Source organism: Syngnathus typhle, linkage group LG20 (assembly GCF_033458585.1).
Source record: "Syngnathus typhle isolate RoL2023-S1 ecotype Sweden linkage group LG20, RoL_Styp_1.0, whole genome shotgun sequence".
NCBI lineage: Eukaryota > Metazoa > Chordata > Actinopteri > Syngnathiformes > Syngnathidae > Syngnathus > Syngnathus typhle.
The window spans coordinates 7,518,804-7,538,832 of record NC_083757.1 but is presented as its reverse complement, the minus strand read 5'-3'; the positions used below and the strand labels follow the sequence as shown (position 1 = coordinate 7,538,832).

General features: G+C 47.9%; 2 protein-coding genes across 11 annotated transcripts; both read right to left on the bottom strand.

Annotated features, from left to right (window-relative positions):
• Positions 1-296: 296 nt before the first annotated feature.
• On the bottom strand, positions 297-13,946 carry nfyc (nuclear transcription factor Y, gamma). Of its 9 annotated transcripts, none has more exons than XM_061266561.1 (11): positions 13,807-13,946; positions 5,760-5,869; positions 5,619-5,690; positions 4,899-5,012; positions 3,543-3,638; positions 2,569-2,748; positions 1,735-1,803; positions 1,454-1,606; positions 1,200-1,304; positions 1,051-1,101; positions 297-868 (listed from the first exon to the last, which is right to left on the bottom strand). In XM_061266561.1, the coding sequence occupies exons 2-11, from the start codon at positions 5,856-5,858 to the stop codon at positions 749-751; spliced, it is 1,059 nt and encodes a 352-aa protein (XP_061122545.1). In that variant the 5' UTR covers positions 5,859-5,869; positions 13,807-13,946; the 3' UTR covers positions 297-748. The 9 variants fall into 9 exon arrangements, with proteins under 9 accessions (XP_061122545.1, XP_061122549.1, XP_061122551.1 ...); XM_061266565.1 differs by having other exon boundaries at positions 5,619-5,687; XM_061266567.1 differs by lacking the exon at positions 13,807-13,946 and adding an exon at positions 10,917-11,058 and having other exon boundaries at positions 5,619-5,687.
• Positions 13,947-14,247: 301 nt separating this feature from the next.
• On the bottom strand, positions 14,248-19,876 carry si:ch211-13c6.2 (uncharacterized protein LOC100000125 homolog). Of its 2 annotated transcripts, XM_061266556.1 has the most exons (11): positions 19,519-19,876; positions 19,374-19,442; positions 18,030-18,054; positions 17,144-17,230; positions 16,924-17,072; positions 16,710-16,829; positions 16,603-16,636; positions 15,363-16,404; positions 15,168-15,288; positions 14,660-14,858; positions 14,248-14,589 (listed from the first exon to the last, which is right to left on the bottom strand). In XM_061266556.1, the coding sequence occupies exons 1-11, from the start codon at positions 19,576-19,578 to the stop codon at positions 14,336-14,338; spliced, it is 2,160 nt and encodes a 719-aa protein (XP_061122540.1). In that variant the 5' UTR covers positions 19,579-19,876; the 3' UTR covers positions 14,248-14,335. The 2 variants fall into 2 exon arrangements, with proteins under 2 accessions (XP_061122540.1, XP_061122541.1); XM_061266557.1 differs by lacking the exon at positions 18,030-18,054 and having other exon boundaries at positions 19,519-19,589.
• Between the last annotated feature and the right edge of the window lie 153 nt (positions 19,877-20,029).

The window sequence follows — 20,029 nt, the reverse complement described above, 5'->3', positions numbered from 1 at the left end:
GAAGAAGCATTAAAACCATAGAAGACTGTTATCCCAATTCATAGTTTAAAAGCGCTCCGCCTTTGAGAATTCATTCTTTTGTGCTTCTTCATTTTCAGCCATTGTTGACTAAATCAATAAAATTGCACCAAGGGTAACTTACTTACCTAAATGGGTTGTGTACCTGTTTGTGCAGAAGAAGCGCTTGTCAGGACTCTTTTGTATGCCTCACCGAGCACAAAAGTGCACCACACGGCCTGAAAGCATTCGCGCTTTGTTAGTCGGTCAAAGCAACAAAACACGAGTCGTACTACAAGTTGAAGGCTTCTTCTTTCATTTATTTATTTTTTTGTCACCGGCAAAATTTGCTTACAAAACATCCCAAAAATAAAAGTGTACCTGTCTTTCGGCATGTCATGCAGGCTGGCAGTTTGGACCACGTACACAAATACAAATGAGGACAATCGCAGATAATTACTGTACAAAAAAGGAGGAAACATAGATGGTGGGGTCCTATGAAGAGGGACACTAAACAAAACAAAGGTGTTTTGATTGTAATTGCTGAAGCTCCTCCTCCTCGTCTGAGCGCATGTGTGTGAGGTAAATGGCTACTTTCGTCCGAGGGCGGGACAAAACGGCAGACGAGGCATGGTCCATAGCGTATCAAAAAAAGTATAAAAACATAAAAGACTACATGGGGGGGGGGGCTTAAGATTTCACTGTAGAAAAAAAAAACGGAACACGGGCAAGGCAGTCTGTCGGTCAGAGCTCAGTCGCTGGTGACCTGCGTGACCTGCGTCTCTCCCGTTTGGCTGGTGGACTGAATGAACATGGACTGGCTCAGATCCTGACCCACCGGCACCGTCACCTGCTGGATCTGGTACAACTGCTGTCGAGCCACAACACACACAGGGAGGTGGGCCTTACAAACACACTTCCAAAAGACAAGACAGATTGTGAATGCTAAGCTACTTTAAAATCATCAACGTTGGCTGTGTTTGCGCCCCACCCCTCCACACAGAGGCCCCTAATTCGAAGCCCGAGTCTCAGGATGTGTTGGTGAGTCATTACCTGTCCGTCAGTGAACTGGTTGAACTGCTGCTGCCCTGGTTGCACATCAGCCTGCGTGATTTGCAAGAGCAAGCGCGACGTTGGATGAGCAGCCAGTCGTTTCAGACAGTGCAGAAACGACAAAAAGAAAAAAAAAAAAAGGTGTGTACCTGCTGCGTGTTGGCGAGGGTCTGAATCTGTCCTTGGACCACCTGCGCGTTGGAGACTGGCTGGGCCAGGCGAATGTACTGCAGCTGGCCCGTATTGAGCTGCACCTGCACTCAGTGGACACATGGGGGAGACAGTGTCAGTGTGACGATGAGTATGTCCAAATAGGAGTTGAAGTCATTCCGTGAGTACAATCATAACGCAAGTCATTTGGAAAAAAATAAAACACTTTGTCCAAGCGACGGCTTGGACTCACCGGAATCTGCTGGATCTCGCCCGTGTTGGTGATAATCTGCTGCATGACTTGCATGGTCTGGCCCTGGGCCTGTGCCGTCTGCGCTTGCCCCCCCGCCGCCGCCTGCACTATCTGCACCTGCTGGTCACCCACCTGCATGGCCACGGGCGCGCTCTGGGGAAAGATGGATGCAAAACGGTCAATGGGGGCACAGGAGAACACAAATCATTTCCTAAACTGAACTGGGGGAGGGGTGTCATGGGTGGGGGGGGAGCAGACAGACAAGCGCATGCTGTGTTTACCGTGATTGGCGTGCCTTGCGATTGCACCTGCACTTGCTGCAACTGCTGCATGGTGGCACCTTGAAGCATCTGATGGGTCGCAGGAGGACGGGGACAAAGAAAAAGCAAAGCACCAGAACAGAAAGGCAGAAGGGATGGACGTACGGGGAGCATGACAACATGGAGAGAAAGGCAGCGTGAGAAAAGTGACAACGCATGAAGCAACAAGTAAAAAAAAAAAAATGATCCAAGCATTTGTATGAAAAATGGCAGGAATGATGGGAGAGCTTCACGCACAGGAAGGGGCACACGAGGCCGAACATTTTCTTTACGCTGCACATTACATTCTCTTCCTCCTTGGGAAGAGAGAAGAGTGCTAAGCTAGGCTATCCAATTATGCAGAGGAAGCCGTCTGCATTTACCATACGTGCAGTGTTTGCTTAGATCAGTGCTTCTCAAATAGTGGGGCGCGCCCCCCTTGGGGGGCGCGGTGCTATTCCTGGGGGGGCGCGTGTGACCCTGGGGAACAGGCTTTTTTTTTGGCAGTACTAGAATAAAGTGTAATTGCGCGTTTACTACAGCAGGGGGCAGTGGCGCTCTCATTGTTACTTCTGTCACGTTTGCGACAGTGCAACATTTTACGACTTACAAGACAAGTTAGGATAGTCACGGTGGGGAGGGGGGGCGCGATTAGTTTTCTTCTTGCTAGGGGGGGGCGTAACAGAAAATAATTGAGAAGCACTGGCTTAGATCAACTGCTTCCTCTTGGGCTCAAGTGCCTGCGTGCCAACAAGCTAACCAAAGTTAACAAAGGCAGGTGCGTCTGCCTGTCCGTCCTCTTTTTTTCGTGGGTACCTGTCCTTGCTGCGGCTGCGCAATGATGATCTGGCCGGGTTGGATGGTGGTGGCCGTTTGCGCGGCGGCGGCCTGCTGGCCCTGTTGTGCCCCCTGCACTTGCACGGCGCCGGGCTGCTGCGCCAGCGTGAAGTAGTACTGCACCGGCTCGGCTGGGGCCACTGTCTGACGCATCTCCTCCTACGCGTGCCAACAGAAGTAAGCTTGTCAGCACATGACGTCTCCCTGCGGCGTGTCAGCAGGTGTAATGGTAGAGGGGAGCCACTGATGAATAACTGATGGTCACTGCAGGGGAAGGGGTGGGGGGGTTTGCAGTTTGTACTCGAGATCCATTACGAGTGAGAGTATGTGTGTGTTGGCGGGGAAGGACATAGCAGCAAAGGTGTGAGTGCATTGTAAGCAACCTCAATTTCTATCAGCACTCCTGGGGCGTCACATAAGACCACACGCTTGCTAGCCAAAATATTTCTTCAATGGCTCCCGCACCAGTTATTCGGGACGCAATAGAAATTAACGGCGAAGAGGAAAACAGACCTAAGGAAAAAAAGTCTTAATGTACAGTGTACAACACTCATTGTACACTGTCCCACCCTTTCTTTCACGTGAATTGCCACCTTGCACAATAAAATGAGCTTGTTGGAGCGCGCTGGCTAAGCGAGCGACGTGGTGGCCGCCGCCGGGAGCGTAAACAGCCCTCTCCCAGCTTTCACGACGGCACAGCTGAGAGTGTAGGATGTTTACACGCCCGGAGACGCAAAGAGCTCGCACGTCCGTCTTCTGCTGGGTTGGGGCGCTTTGGTCAGCGCGGGAGCCGTCGTCAGGAGCAATAAGACGCTGCAAACATCCGACTGAAAGCTCTTGCGGCTCCGAGCGGCAGCTTCCAGTCAAGGATGTTTACAGCGCCTCCGGGTTGCCAACGGGGGAACGGCGGCGGCCGAGATGATCGTCTCAGACAAACACAAAATAAATCCTACCTGTCGCTTCGGGGGCTTCAGGTCATCTCGGGGAACAATGTCGATGAGGAAGTCAAACTGGTCAAACTTGGTTATGGCCATGGCGATGTCGTTCCTCTGTAAACATGGCAAAAAGTGAGTTTTTCCGTCACGACTTTGTGTTTAAAAAGCACTGGTAGAACAGTTTGGGACTTTTCATCACAGGCACTTCTTATTTCTCATTTCTTCCCCTATTTACAATGATTCAAGAGAACTTTCTTCAATGTTTGTATGGTTGCCGTACATCTCTTCCATATGCACAGCCTAGAGGCCTCGCTGCTGTGGAATTTTCCACAGGATATTGACTGTCAGACCCCCCGCTCCCCCTCTCGCTCCATTGTGAACCTCCCAGCACTATTTATAGTCACTTGATTAATATCTGGCCACACCGGGTCACCCATCTCCACTTGTTCCATTGATAAGCGTTGCCGCGGTGATCCAGGACGGTGTCCCGTGCACGTGTGCAAAGGAAAAACTTACTTCTGAGGCGCTGCAGGAGGCAAATTAAATCAGTTCTTAGGTACCTTAATATCTGCCGTCAAAAATCAATTTGGAGCAGCGGGTTTGAGCCACAGCGCCCTCAACCGCTCTTCGGGCTTTGCCTTTCCCAAACTGTTTTATGGTGGCTGTTAACAACTGGTAGCATGTCATGTTATGGGGGTGGGGGGAGAGTATGTGAACGGAACAAGATGGCAGTTTTGTTTGTTTTTTTAGTTGGCCTAAAAGTGTTCTTGTAATTTCTTAGTGTCACTTTGCCTGCTGTAGAGACAATGTCTGAGAACGGGGCAAAAAAAGATAGTAGGACTTCCAAAGTAGGTCTTGAATTTTAGACTTTCCAGCCGTACACTGATGAACGCGATAACGCCGTACCTGCATCACATCACACGCTCAAAAGCGCGTGCGCGTTTACACAGAGAGTGGCTAATCTGGGCGACGTACGTATGTGACTGGATCAAGCGGATTTAGGGGCTTTCATGTTCTGCTTGACAATTTTCCCTTCTTAACGTACCGGTGAGGCGAGCTCTGAGCTCCATTCCCAACTGTTCCCATCGCCTTTTGCCGCCTTTGACCCCCCCCCCATTCACGCTGGTCATTCCCAGAGTCCAGCTTGTTCAACTTTGGACCAAACGGCAGCATGGGGGCGGGCCGAAAGTAGCTCAGTGGCGCCCGGCTGGCTTTCAGACCCATTCCTTAGTGGGAGACGGCCGCGGAGGGCCCCTTTCGCTTGTAGGCATACAGCGCCACAGGCCCTCAGTGAAGTGCAAGGAAGGTAACGTGGGCTTCTTGGCGCAAAAAAACTCGAAAGGAGGAAGAAGCACAGTATGGACGACAACTGACCTGTAGCGTGCGTCGCTTGTTATCCTCCGTGTGGATCCATGCTCGCAGGGTGAGTTCCGTGATGAAGATCTGCGCCGCCTTGGCGAACAACACGGGCGCTTCGGCGCTGATCATCTGCGCAGTTAGCGAAAAAGAAACCAATTCTGGACTTTGCATGCCAATCAAAAGTTTGGTTTGAAAACGGCAGAAAAGGACAGCGTTGCCTCAAAAAGACAACCTCTGAGCCCTGTTGATAACAAAAACAGCAGTGCCTACAGATGCATAGCCAAGTAAGAATTACCAGTTAGGTATTCAACATTTCAAAATAATTAGCAGGTAGGCAGACTGAATAGAGGGAATTGTTCACTAAGTGCCATTCAAGAGTTAGCTGCTCATTTGAACTCTGTGGCTAACAAAAACAGCAGTACCCGCAAAAACATTCGTGTGGAGCCTTGCAAAATGTTGCGCTTAGCCTCGCAGCTAATGTGAGCAGCTAAAGGCGATAACCAAGCGCCAAGTGGTGCCATTTTGCCGCTCTGAGAAGGGTCTCGCTGTCCTCACATAGAGGCCAGTGATCTCCTGATCTCTTTACGACATTTAAGCCACCGCTTAACAGCAGAGGACGGCGCTCTTGACACGACACGGGTTGCGGCCTGCTCGCGCTTCGAGCTGATAATCCCAGCAAAATAAATCGCCCGCCACGTGGCGAGAACAACTCTGGCGTCACTTCTGCTCTTTTACCTTCACATCCTCATCCAGCTTCATGATTTTCTTGATTCGAGCCAAAGGCAACTCCTGCACGCGGAAGTCCTTCTGGAATCAATCAACAAGTTAAGCGAGTGACAAACAACTACTTTGCCTTGCGTGCCGGTGCCAACGTACCACAGTTAGGTTCCGGATCTCTTCCATGACGCGAGGCCAGAAGGACTGAAGCGTCTGCTGGGCATCGCTGCCGCCGGCGCCAAATGAATCTGCGGACATGATCTACAAAGCTGCATGGAGAGAAGACACAAATTTGTTAAATCACACAGTCGCCGGAGGTTCAGGAAACTGTCAAATCACAGTCGGCGTCAGTGTGCGGCGTTCAAACATGACATCCCAGCACGGATTCCCTTTCACACAGCGTTGGGCGCTCCAAGCCTAGCCGGCAATCTTGGTGGGTCGACTTTGCCCCATTCCGTGTCCCAAAGAGCAACTTTGATTGGCGCAGTCAAAGGGGCTGAAGCTTATCACCGCCTCGTAATTGAGCACCTCATGTCAACAATTGGCCTTCTCGGCGCAGCCTTCGTTCCGCTACCCCGCCTTGGCACAAACATTTGAAAAGCACGGCGTCCCGGAATGAACCAAAGCGCCTGCTGGCTTATCAGACCACTAAGTGTGGCATCGTTTGAGCAGGTATGTCCAATACAACCGGGTCGTGTTCCATCAAACAAAGCCTGAACGGGCTTCTATTCTGGTCCTGTCGGGATGGTCACCGTCGACCACATAGCTCCTCGCATAGACTAGCGTGTTTTGGATAGTGGCCGTGCCACTGAGTTCACAAAGACAGCAGCTAACACCGGGAAGAGGACTGCAAGCTAAGGGTGTCTGAAAAAGTATCCGGCAGGTTACTACGGCATGCCAAGAATTTGGTGGGGGTGGGGGGGGTACTGGGCGGCGTGTCTGGACACGCACAGCTACTGAGTGTCTAGATCGCAGTCTCGCGCTTAACAGATACGAGGAGCGTTTGCCTGAGGAGTGTTTGCTCGAGTTCACGCCGCAGTGCCACAGACGTTAACGCGAACCGGGCGAGCTATGTGGGTCAAAAACATTCACATGTGCAGGAAGACATGCCAGGGAGGATGCAACTCTGCCCAAGCCTACCTATGGTATTTCATTCCCTCCCGACATGGAAAAGGTACTGGGAAAATACAGGACAAATGAAGAAAAACCAAAAGTGACTGGAACTCCAAAATATTGTCAGTCCAAGGTGACAGGTGAGAGCAGACTTCCCGCCGGACGCTGGCGAACGTAGCCAGAGCCTCAATGAATGCGACAGAGAGGTCGCTGTGGCAATCAATGGCGTCGCTTGTAGCCGCCATGACAGTCGAGTGATTGACCTTGACAATAGCTCACCGCAGTAGCGCGCCCGCTCCACTCGGAGCACGATTGAAACGTGGCGGGTGAGCCCGCCGATCCTTGCCGACGTCTTCCGGCACCCGCGCTTCCGACGGCGAGGCAAGAGAAGCCTTTATTTGTCCCAGGGGAGGCGGCTAAATCAGCAAGCGGTCCCGTGGTGACTCGGAACAAGATGGCCTTGTCCCCGAGCGCGCCCGCCAGGCGGGGCGACTCGCTCTCCCTTGCGCTAACCTCAACAATTGAGCCATTAGCGTGGCCAGTCGGACTTGAACGCCATGGCAACGATGCAGCGGGACTCAAAAGGCGAACTTTTTGTCACTTTCGCTTCCTTGACACGCATTTGATCTAAATACGCCGGAGGAAACGAGTACAAACAAGAGGCAAAAAATGTCAGGCCGAGCCGTCAGAGAGGTTTTGGACAACAATATGTCCATTGTGTTCTAGTCAGAACAGTTCCTAAAATTTCGGCTTAAGGTGACTCTACACAGTTTACAACACTATGTCTTTGTTCATCTACCTTTGCCGATGATGCATGGAAACTTTCCCACAGTGACATCCCGCAAATAGAAAAGGTGACGTACAAAAGAGGTGGGAAAGCGCTGATCGCTTTCAACCACCCGGCACAAGTGAGAGTCAGGTGTCACATTTCTCAGTAGCTTTTTTTTCTTTTTTTTTTAAACAGAGCATCAAAACAGAAAGAGACTATTACAAGCATTTTTTCCAGCTTTGTTCACAAATCTCTCATCTTTTTCACAATTGTGTTTAAATTAGAGCTTTGTGGGACATTCAAGACAAAGCCGAAAGCTGGTTACTAAGTGGACGCTGAATGTTTCTTGATTAGCTTCTTTGCTAGCGTCGGCTTTGTTACGGGAGACTGCGGAAGTCGCCTATCGTCTCCTCTTCCCTGCAGCTGCGCCATCGTCGTCCTTTCGGGTCGCCAGAAGCGGCGGTGTCGGGTTTCTGCGCGCTGACGTGTAGCTCAACCTTTCCTGCTTTCACCTGACACCCCTTGTCGGAGAAAGTCAATGGCGCTGCGCTGAATCAGCAGCTGTCCTGATGTTGCTCACATCCTGGCCTTTTCCCGCCACAGCAGCGGCAAATAAGATGATAGCGGTTAGCCGTGCGCCCGCATAAACGGTTTGATAGGTGTAATCAGGTGTATCAATAGGGCGCTCGCTCTTTGGGGGAGAGGACCGGTTCATCTGTCATAAAGTGTAAGAAGCGCCGCGACGCAATGACATCATCTAGGCATTTCATTTCTGATGAGATTAAAGCTGAGTGAATGTGAGTTGTGCCGAAAATAGCCACACTTTACGACAACGACAAGAGCCGGCGAAATCCCGACGGGAGACGGAGGGCTTCCTTCCGCGGGCACCACGACCTCAAGCCGACCTTCCTGATGGTGACGAGTGAAACGAGCGAGGGTCTGTGGAAGGGTGGCTAACAAAATGCGTCGTATCTTTGTGCTAAAGCTACCTTCTCAGGCAAATGTCGACCTTGAAAACACTGCTTCCTCACAGATCCAACATGCGGGGATCAATCATGTACTCCTAAAGAAAAACAAGTTCCCAGGAGGGCATTACAGATTAACTACGATATCCTACGCTGGTTTTCGTTTTTTTAGGACAGTAGATCATCCGTTTGTCAAACTTTGCCCTTGGTCTTGCATTGAAGAAAACTCCAGGAAGTGCTCGTCACTGATCTGTCAAGGTCATTTGGGAGAGGAGAATGCGACGAGGGAGGGTGGAGGGACAGAGGTGTGTGTGTGGGGGGGGGGGGGGGGGGGGCTGGTTTTGCATTGCAGCACTGGAGTGAACCCAGACTTGTTTTTGTTAGCACGCAGCTAAGACAATCAAGCCTCTCTGATTTGGAGCTTTCACTTCCTCCACATACTTCCGCGCATTCTTGTGACCTTCATTCACTGCCGGGCCTCCAAGGAAGAGGAGGAGGAAGCAGGAGGAAGGAGGAGGGCCGACGCTACCTGCCAAGGGCAAAGGGACGCGGCACCGTACTGACCTTAGCGTTGCGCTCCGCCACCGCTAACGCAAATCTCCACATCCAAAACCCTGAGATTTGGGGATTCAATTTAGGATGGGTTATTTTTAGGCTTCCTCACTGTTGTTAGAAAAAAGAAAAGAAAAACAGTGGAAACTTTCAACAAGGGAGGGAGAACAGTGAGCGAGAGAGGGAGCGAGAGGGCAAGTAAGGGAAAGCTGCGCCCTCCAAAAAGATTACATCACAAGAGATCAGATCAGACCATTAGTCTCCTCTGCCCCCCACCTCTTCCGCTCGCCCTCCCGCGGCCCATCTGGAAGAATAGCAGCGTACGAGGTCACTGAGACCAGCTGCACGTCTACCTCCAACCCCGAAGGACCCCCAACCTTTGCATGTCCCCTTCAAGACTGAGGCGCTCACATTAGCGTATCAACAGGCACGTTCGGCAGAGGAGGCTCCAGGGAAAGCGGCTTCAAATAAGGAAATGTTACTTTGTCAAATTGTCGTTATCAGTGCCACTATGGGAAACCGCAATGTCGATGAAGGGATGGGGGGAAAAATAAATGTCACATGGATTTTTTTCTTTTTTATTGGGAAGAGATGCAGAAGACAATACAGCCGACTAAGATTTTGTCAACATCTTAAAATGTGTGTATTGGCGCCTACTGTTTGGTAGAATTTCTCATATCTCTATCCCTATGTTTCCCAATATTTTTTTGAAACTGTGTGCTTATTTTTCTTGTATTTTTTTCTGATCTTTTTACAAATATTTCTTACCAGTTTGGATTTTATATTTTTGTATTTTTTATTATTTATTTACGATTTACCTGCTATTTTTGCATGTATAATTTTCCAGATTTCTAGTTTCTTCTATTTTCTACTTTGTATTTTATATTTTCGCATTTGTGTGCCATGTCTAATGTTTAGTTTCTCAATATTTTTGTATTTTGTGTGTCACTTTTTGCATTTTTTCATATATCCTCAAATATCTTTGAATTTTCTAATATATTTGTATCGTGAAGTACTTTGCGTATTTCTGTGTGCATTTCTCCTGCTGAGGGTCACAGTGAGCTGGAGCCGACCGACCCAGCTGACTTTGAGTGAAAGGCAGATTACGTCATGGACTGGTTGCTCGAAGGTTTTGCATTTTTTCCAAATAATATTTATCAGAGCAAGGAAGGGGGGGGGGGGGGGGGTCAACATCACAACACAAGTGAGAGCCTGACAACTCAAGGGCACAACTCAGGACAGGGCAGGACAGCCTCGTCACTCCAAGACGTGAGTCTTGAAAAGATCACCTCAAACATACAGGTGCAGCCCCCTCCACTTTTCTTTCTTAATGTGTGTTTCCAGTGGTCGCACTCACCCCGTGCCCTTCATGGTGGATGGTCTGTTCCGTGTTGATGGCGGTGGGGGGACTGGACGCTGCTTGATTCTCCTTGCAGTAAGAACTTCCTTCCAAAACGCCACTGTTGCTCCACCGTGGGGTGGAAAAAAATCTCGCCTTTGCTTGTTCACAAAGCCCCCCTTTACCTAGAACGACCCCGCAGCTTAAAAAAGAAGAAATAGAAGGAGGGCTGGAGAGAGCGGTGACAGTCCGACTCCTGACTAGAACCGCTTTGCCTTTAACACTGGCCCCGCAATCAATCTAGCCTGCTACGTGACACCCCGGCTCCGCCTCTCGGCCAATGAGAGCGTGTGATGCTGCACTTTCATTGGTTTGCCGAGCATGTCTGTCACCCCCCCACCCTCGGCCCAGCCCCCTCTGCGCCGACGGCCAACTTCCTGCTCTAAGTTACCTTGAGCGGCAGCGTTAGGGGTCAGGGGAAAGAAAAAGAGGAACAGAAAAGCACGGAGAAGAGAAAAGTCAAGTGTGAGGAAGCTCTGGCAAGGTGCGTGCAGGGGTGCGACCTCATGCCGCCTTGCCTCTTTTGCATTGTCCTCTTCAGCGTGACACCCCCTCACCTCCAGTCACCCCCGCCCCTCGTCCATTTGGCTTTTCCGCGCGCTGCTCTGTCTGTGGCTGCGCTCTTATTTACAATGTCAAACTAGACGTCTTCCAGTGGCCCCGCCACATACGCTGCGCCATTGGCCGTCGAGGGAGTGACGTTGGCGGCCGCGCTGGGCGCTCATTCGCCGGCGCAGGTGCCCGTGCGGGCCTCCGCGTGTTGCATGCGCATAATTTAAAGCGCGCACGCGCACAAACACACACACACGCACGCACAAACACTTTGTCCTTGCTTTCTCATTCATTGTTACTTGTCGACAGCATGGCAGTTGTCCAGATACATGGGCGCTTTTTATTTATAAAAAAATAATTATGGCCTGACCAATTCATTGATTAAAATAGTACAAAATTAAAGTGTGTGCTATTGTGGCATTTGACAATAATTTTGGTTTCCATTTAATTGGACAGACAATAAATATTATTTATCCTGACATATTTGGTTGCTAGAACAGCTATAAACAACTGATCATTGTGGTCACCATAGGAGAATTAAAAAAAAAATAATAAGTTGCCCTGACTTGAAACAGCCGCAAAATAGATCCAATTAAATTCCCATCAGACCTCAATGGAGCTGACGTGGAAAAGTGTCGGAACACTGAGGCGAAGGAGGCTAATAAAATCAACGGCTACAAATAGCCAGCCCGCTATTTGTGGACAAAACGTATTATTAGACTTGAGTACAGAGGGGCGAAACAATCCAAAGGTCTCCTAAAAGCAAGTTGCAGGCATAGAATGGTGCTCGTTGGCGGACGAGCGCACCTCAAAGGCTGCGACAACCTTCGCTTCAGGGCAGCGAGGCCAAACGCCACTCATGTGTGCATCCTATGTTGGCAAGCTTACATCATTGGCCTTACAGAAAAGAGGATAAAAATCATTGCGCACAACTCGTATCACATGGCTAATACTAAAAGCCTTGCTATTTTTCTTCACAATAAAATTATTTTCCAGTATTTTTATTTTAACCTATTTTTATTTTGTCTAATACCTATTTTGCAGGTTTGTCTTTTTAGCCAAATGTGTGTAATTCTCACTAAATATGCGCATTAACTATTTCCAAATATTCTGCCTAATATCTTGTCTTATTTGATATTTTTGAAACTCTAAAAGAAATGAGACGGAAAAAAGCAAAGTGGTGAAGGACGCAGCAGATAAAACTCCCGGGATATTCCCGGTTTCTATTTGGGTGACGAGCCTGGGGACCGACTAGCGCGCAGCTTCTTCCCGTGTGCAGCACAAGATGGCCGCCCGCAAAAAAAGGCCCGCAGAGACACCGGCAAGGTCACGGCGGACGGCAAACCTTCCCATGACCTGCAGCGGCGACGTGTTTAGAGATAAACATGCAGCATACAGGTTGCACCTTTTGGTAAACACACACTATGGGGGCAAAGCTGACTTTCATTGCATATTTGGGTCCTTAAAAAATGCTGACACCAACAATAAAGTAATAAAACGTACATTGTGTACGACTCTCTGAATTTTGCCGACTTAATGCTAAACTTAATGCAAAATGCCATAAACGTGCTAACAAAACAATAGACCTCACATATATTCTTTATACTCCGTGAAAATAAAGACTAATATTATTTTTTGATTGCCCTTTGTTGGCCCAGGCACACAACAGCACGGGCAGCAAAATATCCGCTGAATTACATTTTTCATACAGTACAATATGCAAAAGTGTCTTTTTTTTTTAGATAAAAGCTGGCAATGGTGAAAATTATACTTTTATGTCAATGTTTGTGTGCATTTTTCATTTAATACTATCTCTTTTCAATCATTTTAGGTGCATTTTTAGTTGATTTGATCATGTCTACTATTTTTGTCTGAATGTTGAACTTTTTCTTTTCTCCATTATTTTGCTCAAGTTCGATACTTTTGGAACTGAAAACCGTATTAATCATTGTTTTGCTGCGGTTTGTAAACAAGCTCTCGTTTTTATGAATCTTGTCGTTTTATAAGAAGCACCTTTGGCATGAAGATAACAATAAGATCATCCTAATGACTTTGTCAAGTTTAGTTTAGTTTATTGTTTAGCACATATTATTATATCAATAACTGTGCAAGGAGGGAGACGAAGCCTAGGGCTTGTAGAGCTCCACTCCTTCCAAATGACTTCTTCAAGCATGCGTCAAAGTGCAGACGTGTATCAAACGACGTCGACACCAACCAACCAACCAACCAAGACTTTGGTGGCGACCCCAGGACAAAACGCAATGAGGGCAAAGACACGCAAGCTATCTTGCTACTTAAATGGTTTCAACGCGCTTTGGACACGTTACGCTGTTGTGGCTCGAGGCAAGCTAACGTGAATGCTAAAAGCAAATTTTGAAGTTATCCCATGCGTACACGACATCACAAAGTGGGAAGTTGATAAAGCTTCACTCTGGCCCGGGCAAGAAGGAGCCCTATCCAATAAAGACAACGTTCGGATGTGTCATTCAGACCAATCAAACCTCGGACTACATTCCACCAATCAAGCTTTCTTGGGGGCCAATGTTGCTTCGCAGAGCAACCGGCGCCATTCAGGCTCTGTCGCCAGCGGCGCGCTAAGTCGAGCGCTCACTGAGGTCGCGAGCCAAAATGGAGGACGGCGGGCGCCAGTTTCCCGAGCGGGCCACCCAATAAGCGGCTCACATAGCGCGGGGAGGGAAATGGCGCCGCTGTTCATGTCGCCCCCAAAACAATCGTCCATTGGCCAAGAACGAGCACATCAACACTGGCCAAAGTCTTACAACCGCCCGCTCTAGCACCCGCCACACGTTCCGTTCACACGCCTCACACTAAAGAATTGCGGTTTAGGCTACTTACTTTGTTGATGGCGAAGGGAGGACAGGCTCGACACTATTATTTATTTTGTTTAGCTTGCTGAAGTCAAACAAGATGGCGGCGGCCCGAACCGGAAATAGTTTCTCGCGCGATGTGATGATGTCATTAATTCCGACAGCCACCTCGACGGTATGTCCATTTAAAATCATTAATAGTTTTACACTTGCCCTTTTTTTTTTTTTTTTTTAATAAACGTTGGGTTAACTGTTTCCAACCCTAACCTCGTAAAATATAAAATAATAGCGATGTTGCATGATCAAGAATTTATTTGGGCATCAATTAGCATTAAAAGAAGTGAAAGCAATAAAAGTTTGCATGGTGCAATGAGTGATCAGTCCAAGGTACATCTGACCTTTGCCAAAAGTCAGCCGACTTGGGTTCTGGCTCTCCCGCAACCATAAAGAAGAGATGCAGTACAGAAAATGGATGGGTGGATAGTCAACAAAGATGACATTTTATTTTAAAGCTTCCACTTAAACTGCAGCCATGGTACACTATAATGAATGTATGACTAATTCCTGGACATGAATTCCAGGATAGTGGATTTGAGTTTTTCTAGACTTTTGGAGTACTGAGGGTTCCGATGCATCCCAATGGGGCTTTCCAAGTCCAAAGGCGGCGAGCGAGAATTGAAAACACCTTGGGAGAATGGCTGCAGGTCACGCTGCTGAAACTGCTGCTGCAGAGCGTCTCCTTGCAAGCGTTCAGGACACTGCGCTCGCTCATCCGGATGACGCGTCATGTACATCTGTTGCTGACCAAAACCTGCAATGGACAGGAGAAAGGTGACGCTTGATTGTGCAGGTGCAACTCATGTGAGAAGTACAACTCGTACCTTCGTAAAGGTTTCCATCCAAGTCGCTGGGCTGTCTGCACATTTCTTGCTGGTACATGTGCGGGCCATCGCACAAGTTGCTCCAGTTTCTTCCTCCTCCGTTTCTTTCCTCGCCATAACCGTCTTCGTATCTCCGAAGGTTGGGCTCTTGCCGGAAGGAGCGTTGAGAGGACATCTGTAGGAGTGTGGGACTGTTTGGCTGTTGGAAAACAGAAACATTTGTCAACAAAGGCTTTTCAGGCAGAACCCAGCCAATTAGTAGAAGTGCAGGAGGATGACATTGCCTTCACCGCGGGATGGCAAACTTCACCCCAAGTGTTCTTTGCCCCATTCCCTTTGACTCTGAGCTACTTAGTACCTTTGAAACAAGGACATTTGCAAGTCGACCCAGCATGCCTTGCCGGTGCCTTTGCCATATTAGCTGTTTGGCTATTGTGAATATTCTCCAAAACCAGGCATGGGATGATGGCTATGAAGAGAGGTTCTCATTTTATTAACAAAGGTCTACCTGTGATTGTGAGAATTGATTGGGATGCCGCATCAGTCTACGAGTATCCTGCTGGGACATTCCTTTGGCGGATGATTCCAGAGGACGTCTGAGTTTGACGACCGGAGGTCTATCGTTGAACCTGTTGCCAAAAAAAGTCCGCAAAGCTAACTAATGACAACAAAACCAAAAGAATAGCAACACTCAATTGCTTACATCCTGTTGGTCACTGCCACCTCCTCGGGCGTCGCGTTCGAGAAGCGGCTCTTTCTTTTGCGTCTGCCAGATGCGTCGTCACCTGCGGAACCATTCAAGAAACGGCGGAAAGGCTCCGGGATGGCCGACATGCTTCTGGAATCTTCCAGAGGAGTCTGGAAGCTGGCGGGGTTGGCTGGAAGGGACTCCGCTTGACACATGCCATGATTGTAATCTCGAAAACGCTCACCCGGTCGCTCTGAAGATAAGCGAACATTCCTCATGGGTGGTTCCGACACACTTGTCCCAACTCTCACATCTCGGCCCTTGTCAGAAGACCACCGCAGGTCATCCCCTTGAAAGCCTGGGCTCTTGGACTGAAAGTCCAGACGCTGGGTCTGGGAGTCGAGACGCTGGGTCTGGTAGCCTGGACGCTGGGTCTGGATGTCAGGACCCTTGGTTTGGAGGCCCGGATGCTGGGTCTGGATGTCAAGACCCTGGGTTTGGAGGTCTAAACGCTGGGTCTGGTGGACGGGACTCTGAGTCTCGTACTCCAGACGCTGGGCCTGATAATCTGGACGCTGAGTTTGATCATCTGGACGCAGGATCTGGTACTCAGAACGCTGGGGCTGATACCCTTGACGCGGGGGCTGACAGTCCAGACCAGGAAGCAGAAACTCACGCCTTCCATCCACTGTGAAAAACTCATTGTTTGCCTGCTGCTTTTTGTAGTTGGTGTAACTCTCTGCGGGTTGATCCCAAGCCTGTTCGGTCTCTCTACAGGGCTCAACCCTTTTTGTTCCTGTGCTAGAATCATCCAGACGATAGTCCAGGTCCAAACCCTTTCCCTGGCTAGAAGTCCTTATCCAGTCGTTGGCCTTTGCCATCTGCTGATTCCACGGGTTTGTAGTCTGTCCCCTTCCTGCCACGGCTGGGACGAACGCGGCTCTGCTCGATAGATCTGCCCTAAAACGACCGTGGTCCGAGGCATGGAATTCCTGCTTGCGTTGGTGCGCGCCTGAGGGCTTCTGCGGGTTTTCCGTATGCCTCTGCCATGAGGGAACTACACAGCCATAGGACTTGAATCACCACAACGGCACAAACTGTACAGTAGACACTCCATTGTCATTTTTGTCATTGAGTATACATATACTCGTGAAGCAATAAATACTTATAGTATTTATTGATCCACGAGTGGTCGCCACGACGACCTATTCCTGTTGCCTTTTGTTCGCATTCACCACAGCAGACATTTATTTACCTCTTGTCATGATGTGTCCCAAATTCTTCATTGTCTGTAATACAAAACAAATGTATTTTAGTTCCTTTTTGGATGCAAGGTGACGACTACAAGACCATGCGTCTTACCTTGGGACGTCCGCTTCCGTCCTGCCTGGCGATGATCTCCGCTCGGGTGCGAATTATCTTTCCCGTTAGCATCATCACCGATTGCTTATCCCAGGAAACCAGATCCGGACGCTTTGTCTCCTGCAATGATACACTGCTTTGAGTAACGTTATTATTTATAACATTTAAAAAAATAAATAAATAAAATAAATTGTGGGATTATGAAGTCCAATACAATATATTTCTGCCTGTGTTTTCTCCCGATCACATGATGGATAATTTCCGGCGGGTGTGCGGTGATATTACAAAGCCTGCATGTGTATCGGGGCCCAATGTTGGAATGCTCCGTATTCCCGCTCAGCACCTCTTCCAAGAAGCTTAAACCTGAAACGGGAGTCAACAATTATTCTGTCACATCAATTTAGGAGCTGAAAAGCACAAGCTGCGTTACATACCAATCACTGGCTCGTCAAGCTTCAGGTAATCCACGTATTGTAAAATATCGTTGAACTTTGGTATGATTTGTTCTCGGACCATGTGACCTGAAAACACCAAACAAAGATGCATAAGTAAAATCCAGTTTGTTTGAGTTATGCTCAAATTTTAACCTAGTAGTGGAGTGGAGTGTAATTTCACCTTCCATTGGCAACCTAAAAAGATGTCTTAAAGTAAGCATGCAAAGAGGGCAAAACTGGCACTGGTACATGTTGGCACACCCGCTCAAGTAATGACCGTGGGGAAAGGGATGCCTAAAGAACATTAGAAAGATTCTCAAAGTCAGCTGAACGCTGTGCCAATCTTCAAGACCGCTGCAAAAAAAGTCACCACTCAGCCAAGAGAAAGTCTCCACTTGCTCCTAAAAAACATCTAGTGTTAGTGTCAAAGAGAGCAAATCTGGACCGGTAAACAACAGAAATAGTGATTTCTGATACAGCCTGCTTGCAAGCTACTTGAGAACCAACTAAGGAGGACTATTGGACCCGGTACACAAGATCCAATGTAAGGGCACCAGAGACAAGAACCATTCTTGTGTTAAAGAACCAAGCTGCCTGTATTCAAGAACCAAGCTACAAGTCCTCAAAAAAAAAATCCCGGTAAGTGAACTTGCCTCAACACCCTCAACATCGTCGCTATGAAAGTTCAGAAGAGCTCGGGAGAACTGCGCTGGGACCCCAAAGTTAAGACCGACGATCCATATGAAAATATGACCGGTGCTGCCACTGCAATCCCATTGACACGGAAAATGTTTGAAAGATGCGTACCTGTACTGTAGTGTGGAGCAAACATATGCGAGGCCATTGCAGACCCCAAATGACTCGACGGACGACGGGGTCTACTTACCAGCGGCGACGGCAGCATCCTCCTTCTGCCAGGGATGAAAGGAGAGCAATAAAAAAAAAAAATCAGTGTTGAGCAGAGGCGTGGTGGCGCTACAATGGAAAAATACATCTTTGACAGTTAGGTCAGTAAATATCTTTGCTTTTGGGAGGCGCTGTACTTACAGAACGCCAATATGGTTGTGGGAGAGGACCGAATCCGATTGTACTGACTTGGAAGTTGAGCAGACAAAGTGAATTTGTTGACTAAACTTACCAAGTCCTACATACTTAGAAACGTTTTTGTTTAAAAGAACAAGATGTTGCTTGATGCCTTCGGGTACTCGAGAGGGGTGGATCCCAGAAGTGTCCAAGAGAAGACAAGACAAACATCAAAGAGTCAGATGAAGAAAGTTGTGAGCGTAAAAACTCAGTTGGCCAGGACTAGAGGTGTTGGCTTCAAAACTCGTCATGAACCTCCCAAAAATGGAACACCTGAGTATGGAGGTTGGACTGCTTCCTTGAAACTGGACAGGTCGCAAAACTTGTGGGTTATAATTTGAGGTGTCCTGTGTAGGGTAGGGGGTTGATGTTCTACATCAAGAGTCTGAAGCACTTCAAGTCAATTGGTAGCGGTACATTGCGGTATCAAGGCGACAAATGGCTGCAGAGTGGAAAGCAAGCTGCACATGCCAAGACTGAACAGAATCTTCTCTTTCGTGAACATGCTCATCAAGACCACCATTTCTTCAAGTCTGATAGTCAAGCAGTTCAGCAATGTCGTGAAAAGATGAAGAACGCCTTATCTCTTGGTCACTGGTTATTGATCAATGTCCAGAAAGCCTCTTTCTTGCTGTTCCTGTCACTACGGCTCTACCTGCAAAGCTAAAAACTCGAGTTGGTGCCATCAGTGATTAGAGTGGGCAAATGTTGGGAAATGGCAGCTTGAACGGTATATGTAAAGGAGGCGCGTAAATAGTCTTGACCTGCTTTGCTTATTGTCTTTTAACTGTGAAACAATAGTTGCATTGTCATAAATGTTAAAGGTAATACATCCAGTTCCCAGAAAATACCATGCAAGTCAACATATGTATAGCATTATAACGCAAGTTTCCTGAAATCCGTTTACATGAGGACGTGGTATTTTTTTTAAGGCAATTGACTTTTTTTTTTATATATATAATTTTCAAACATATACTGTTGGCTCTCAGTCTTTCAGCTACTTATACTTTAAACTTGCCATTGATGTAGTACAATGCAGAAGAAGCACCCGAATACAGACTCTGGACTTTACTGAGCTACCTTTTGTGGCTCGATTGCTAATGTACAAGGATAATGAAATTTGCTTCAATCATCATCATCATCGTACCTTTAAGTGTCCCGGCGTCGTTAAGTGTATCTTATACAAACTGAGTCCCCTTAAGGATACTTCACATACCTGCAAGTGCAAAACACGTAAACAATTGTACGAATTGATGATAGACTAGCTGAATACTCGAACTTGGCTCGCTTACCGAACACTCCATGAACTCCGTCACGGAGTCATCTTCGTATGGAGTTGTCAAACCGTCCATTGTTTAAAAAAAAAAAAAAAAAACTCGTAGTCGTTTCAAGTTCAATTTGACCAGGGGTACGCACGATAGCGTTTGAGGCTAAGCTAGCTAGCATGCAAACGCGATTTGCAGAGAAAGCCAGTTCAGTTTTAAGGTAAACTATAAAAATTAAAGTTATATTGACTATATTTATGCTACACTAATATTCTTCGTGCACAAGTTCATTCATAATTCTTAATATTTAAACTAAATCGGAAACGACGCTCGTCCTAAACGCGCAGGCTTGCGACTCCAAACCATGTACTTCCGGGTAATACTTCACAGTCAACTACTGTTCCAGACAGTCAGAGCATAAACTCTCAATCTAAAACTTTATCTACACTTAGCTAATACACGCATATATAAGTTCCGGGTAATAGCAATTAGAGGGAAAAGAAATAAAAGTATTTAGAAGCAATTGTCACTGTCGCCC

Excerpts from the sequence above, each read along its gene's own strand:
- nfyc (XM_061266561.1), bottom strand. The coding sequence starts at position 5,858 with ATGTCCGCAGATTCATTTGGCGCCGGCGGCAGCGATGCCCAGCAGACG. Across the intron at positions 1,804-2,568 it reads CGCAGCCGCAGCAAGGACAG|ATGCTTCAAGGTGCCACCAT; the intron begins GTACCCACGAAA and ends GCGACCCATCAG. Across the intron at positions 869-1,050 it reads ACCAGTTCACTGACGGACAG|CAGTTGTACCAGATCCAGCA; the intron begins GTAATGACTCAC and ends GTGGCTCGACAG.
- si:ch211-13c6.2 (XM_061266556.1), bottom strand. The coding sequence starts at position 19,578 with ATGGACGGTTTGACAACTCCATACGAAGATGACTCCGTGACGGAGTTC. Across the intron at positions 16,405-16,602 it reads GGGACACATCATGACAAGAG|TTCCCTCATGGCAGAGGCAT; the intron begins GTAAATAAATGT and ends ATGGCTGTGTAG. Across the intron at positions 14,859-15,167 it reads ATCAATTCTCACAATCACAG|CCAAACAGTCCCACACTCCT; the intron begins GTAGACCTTTGT and ends GTTTTCCAACAG.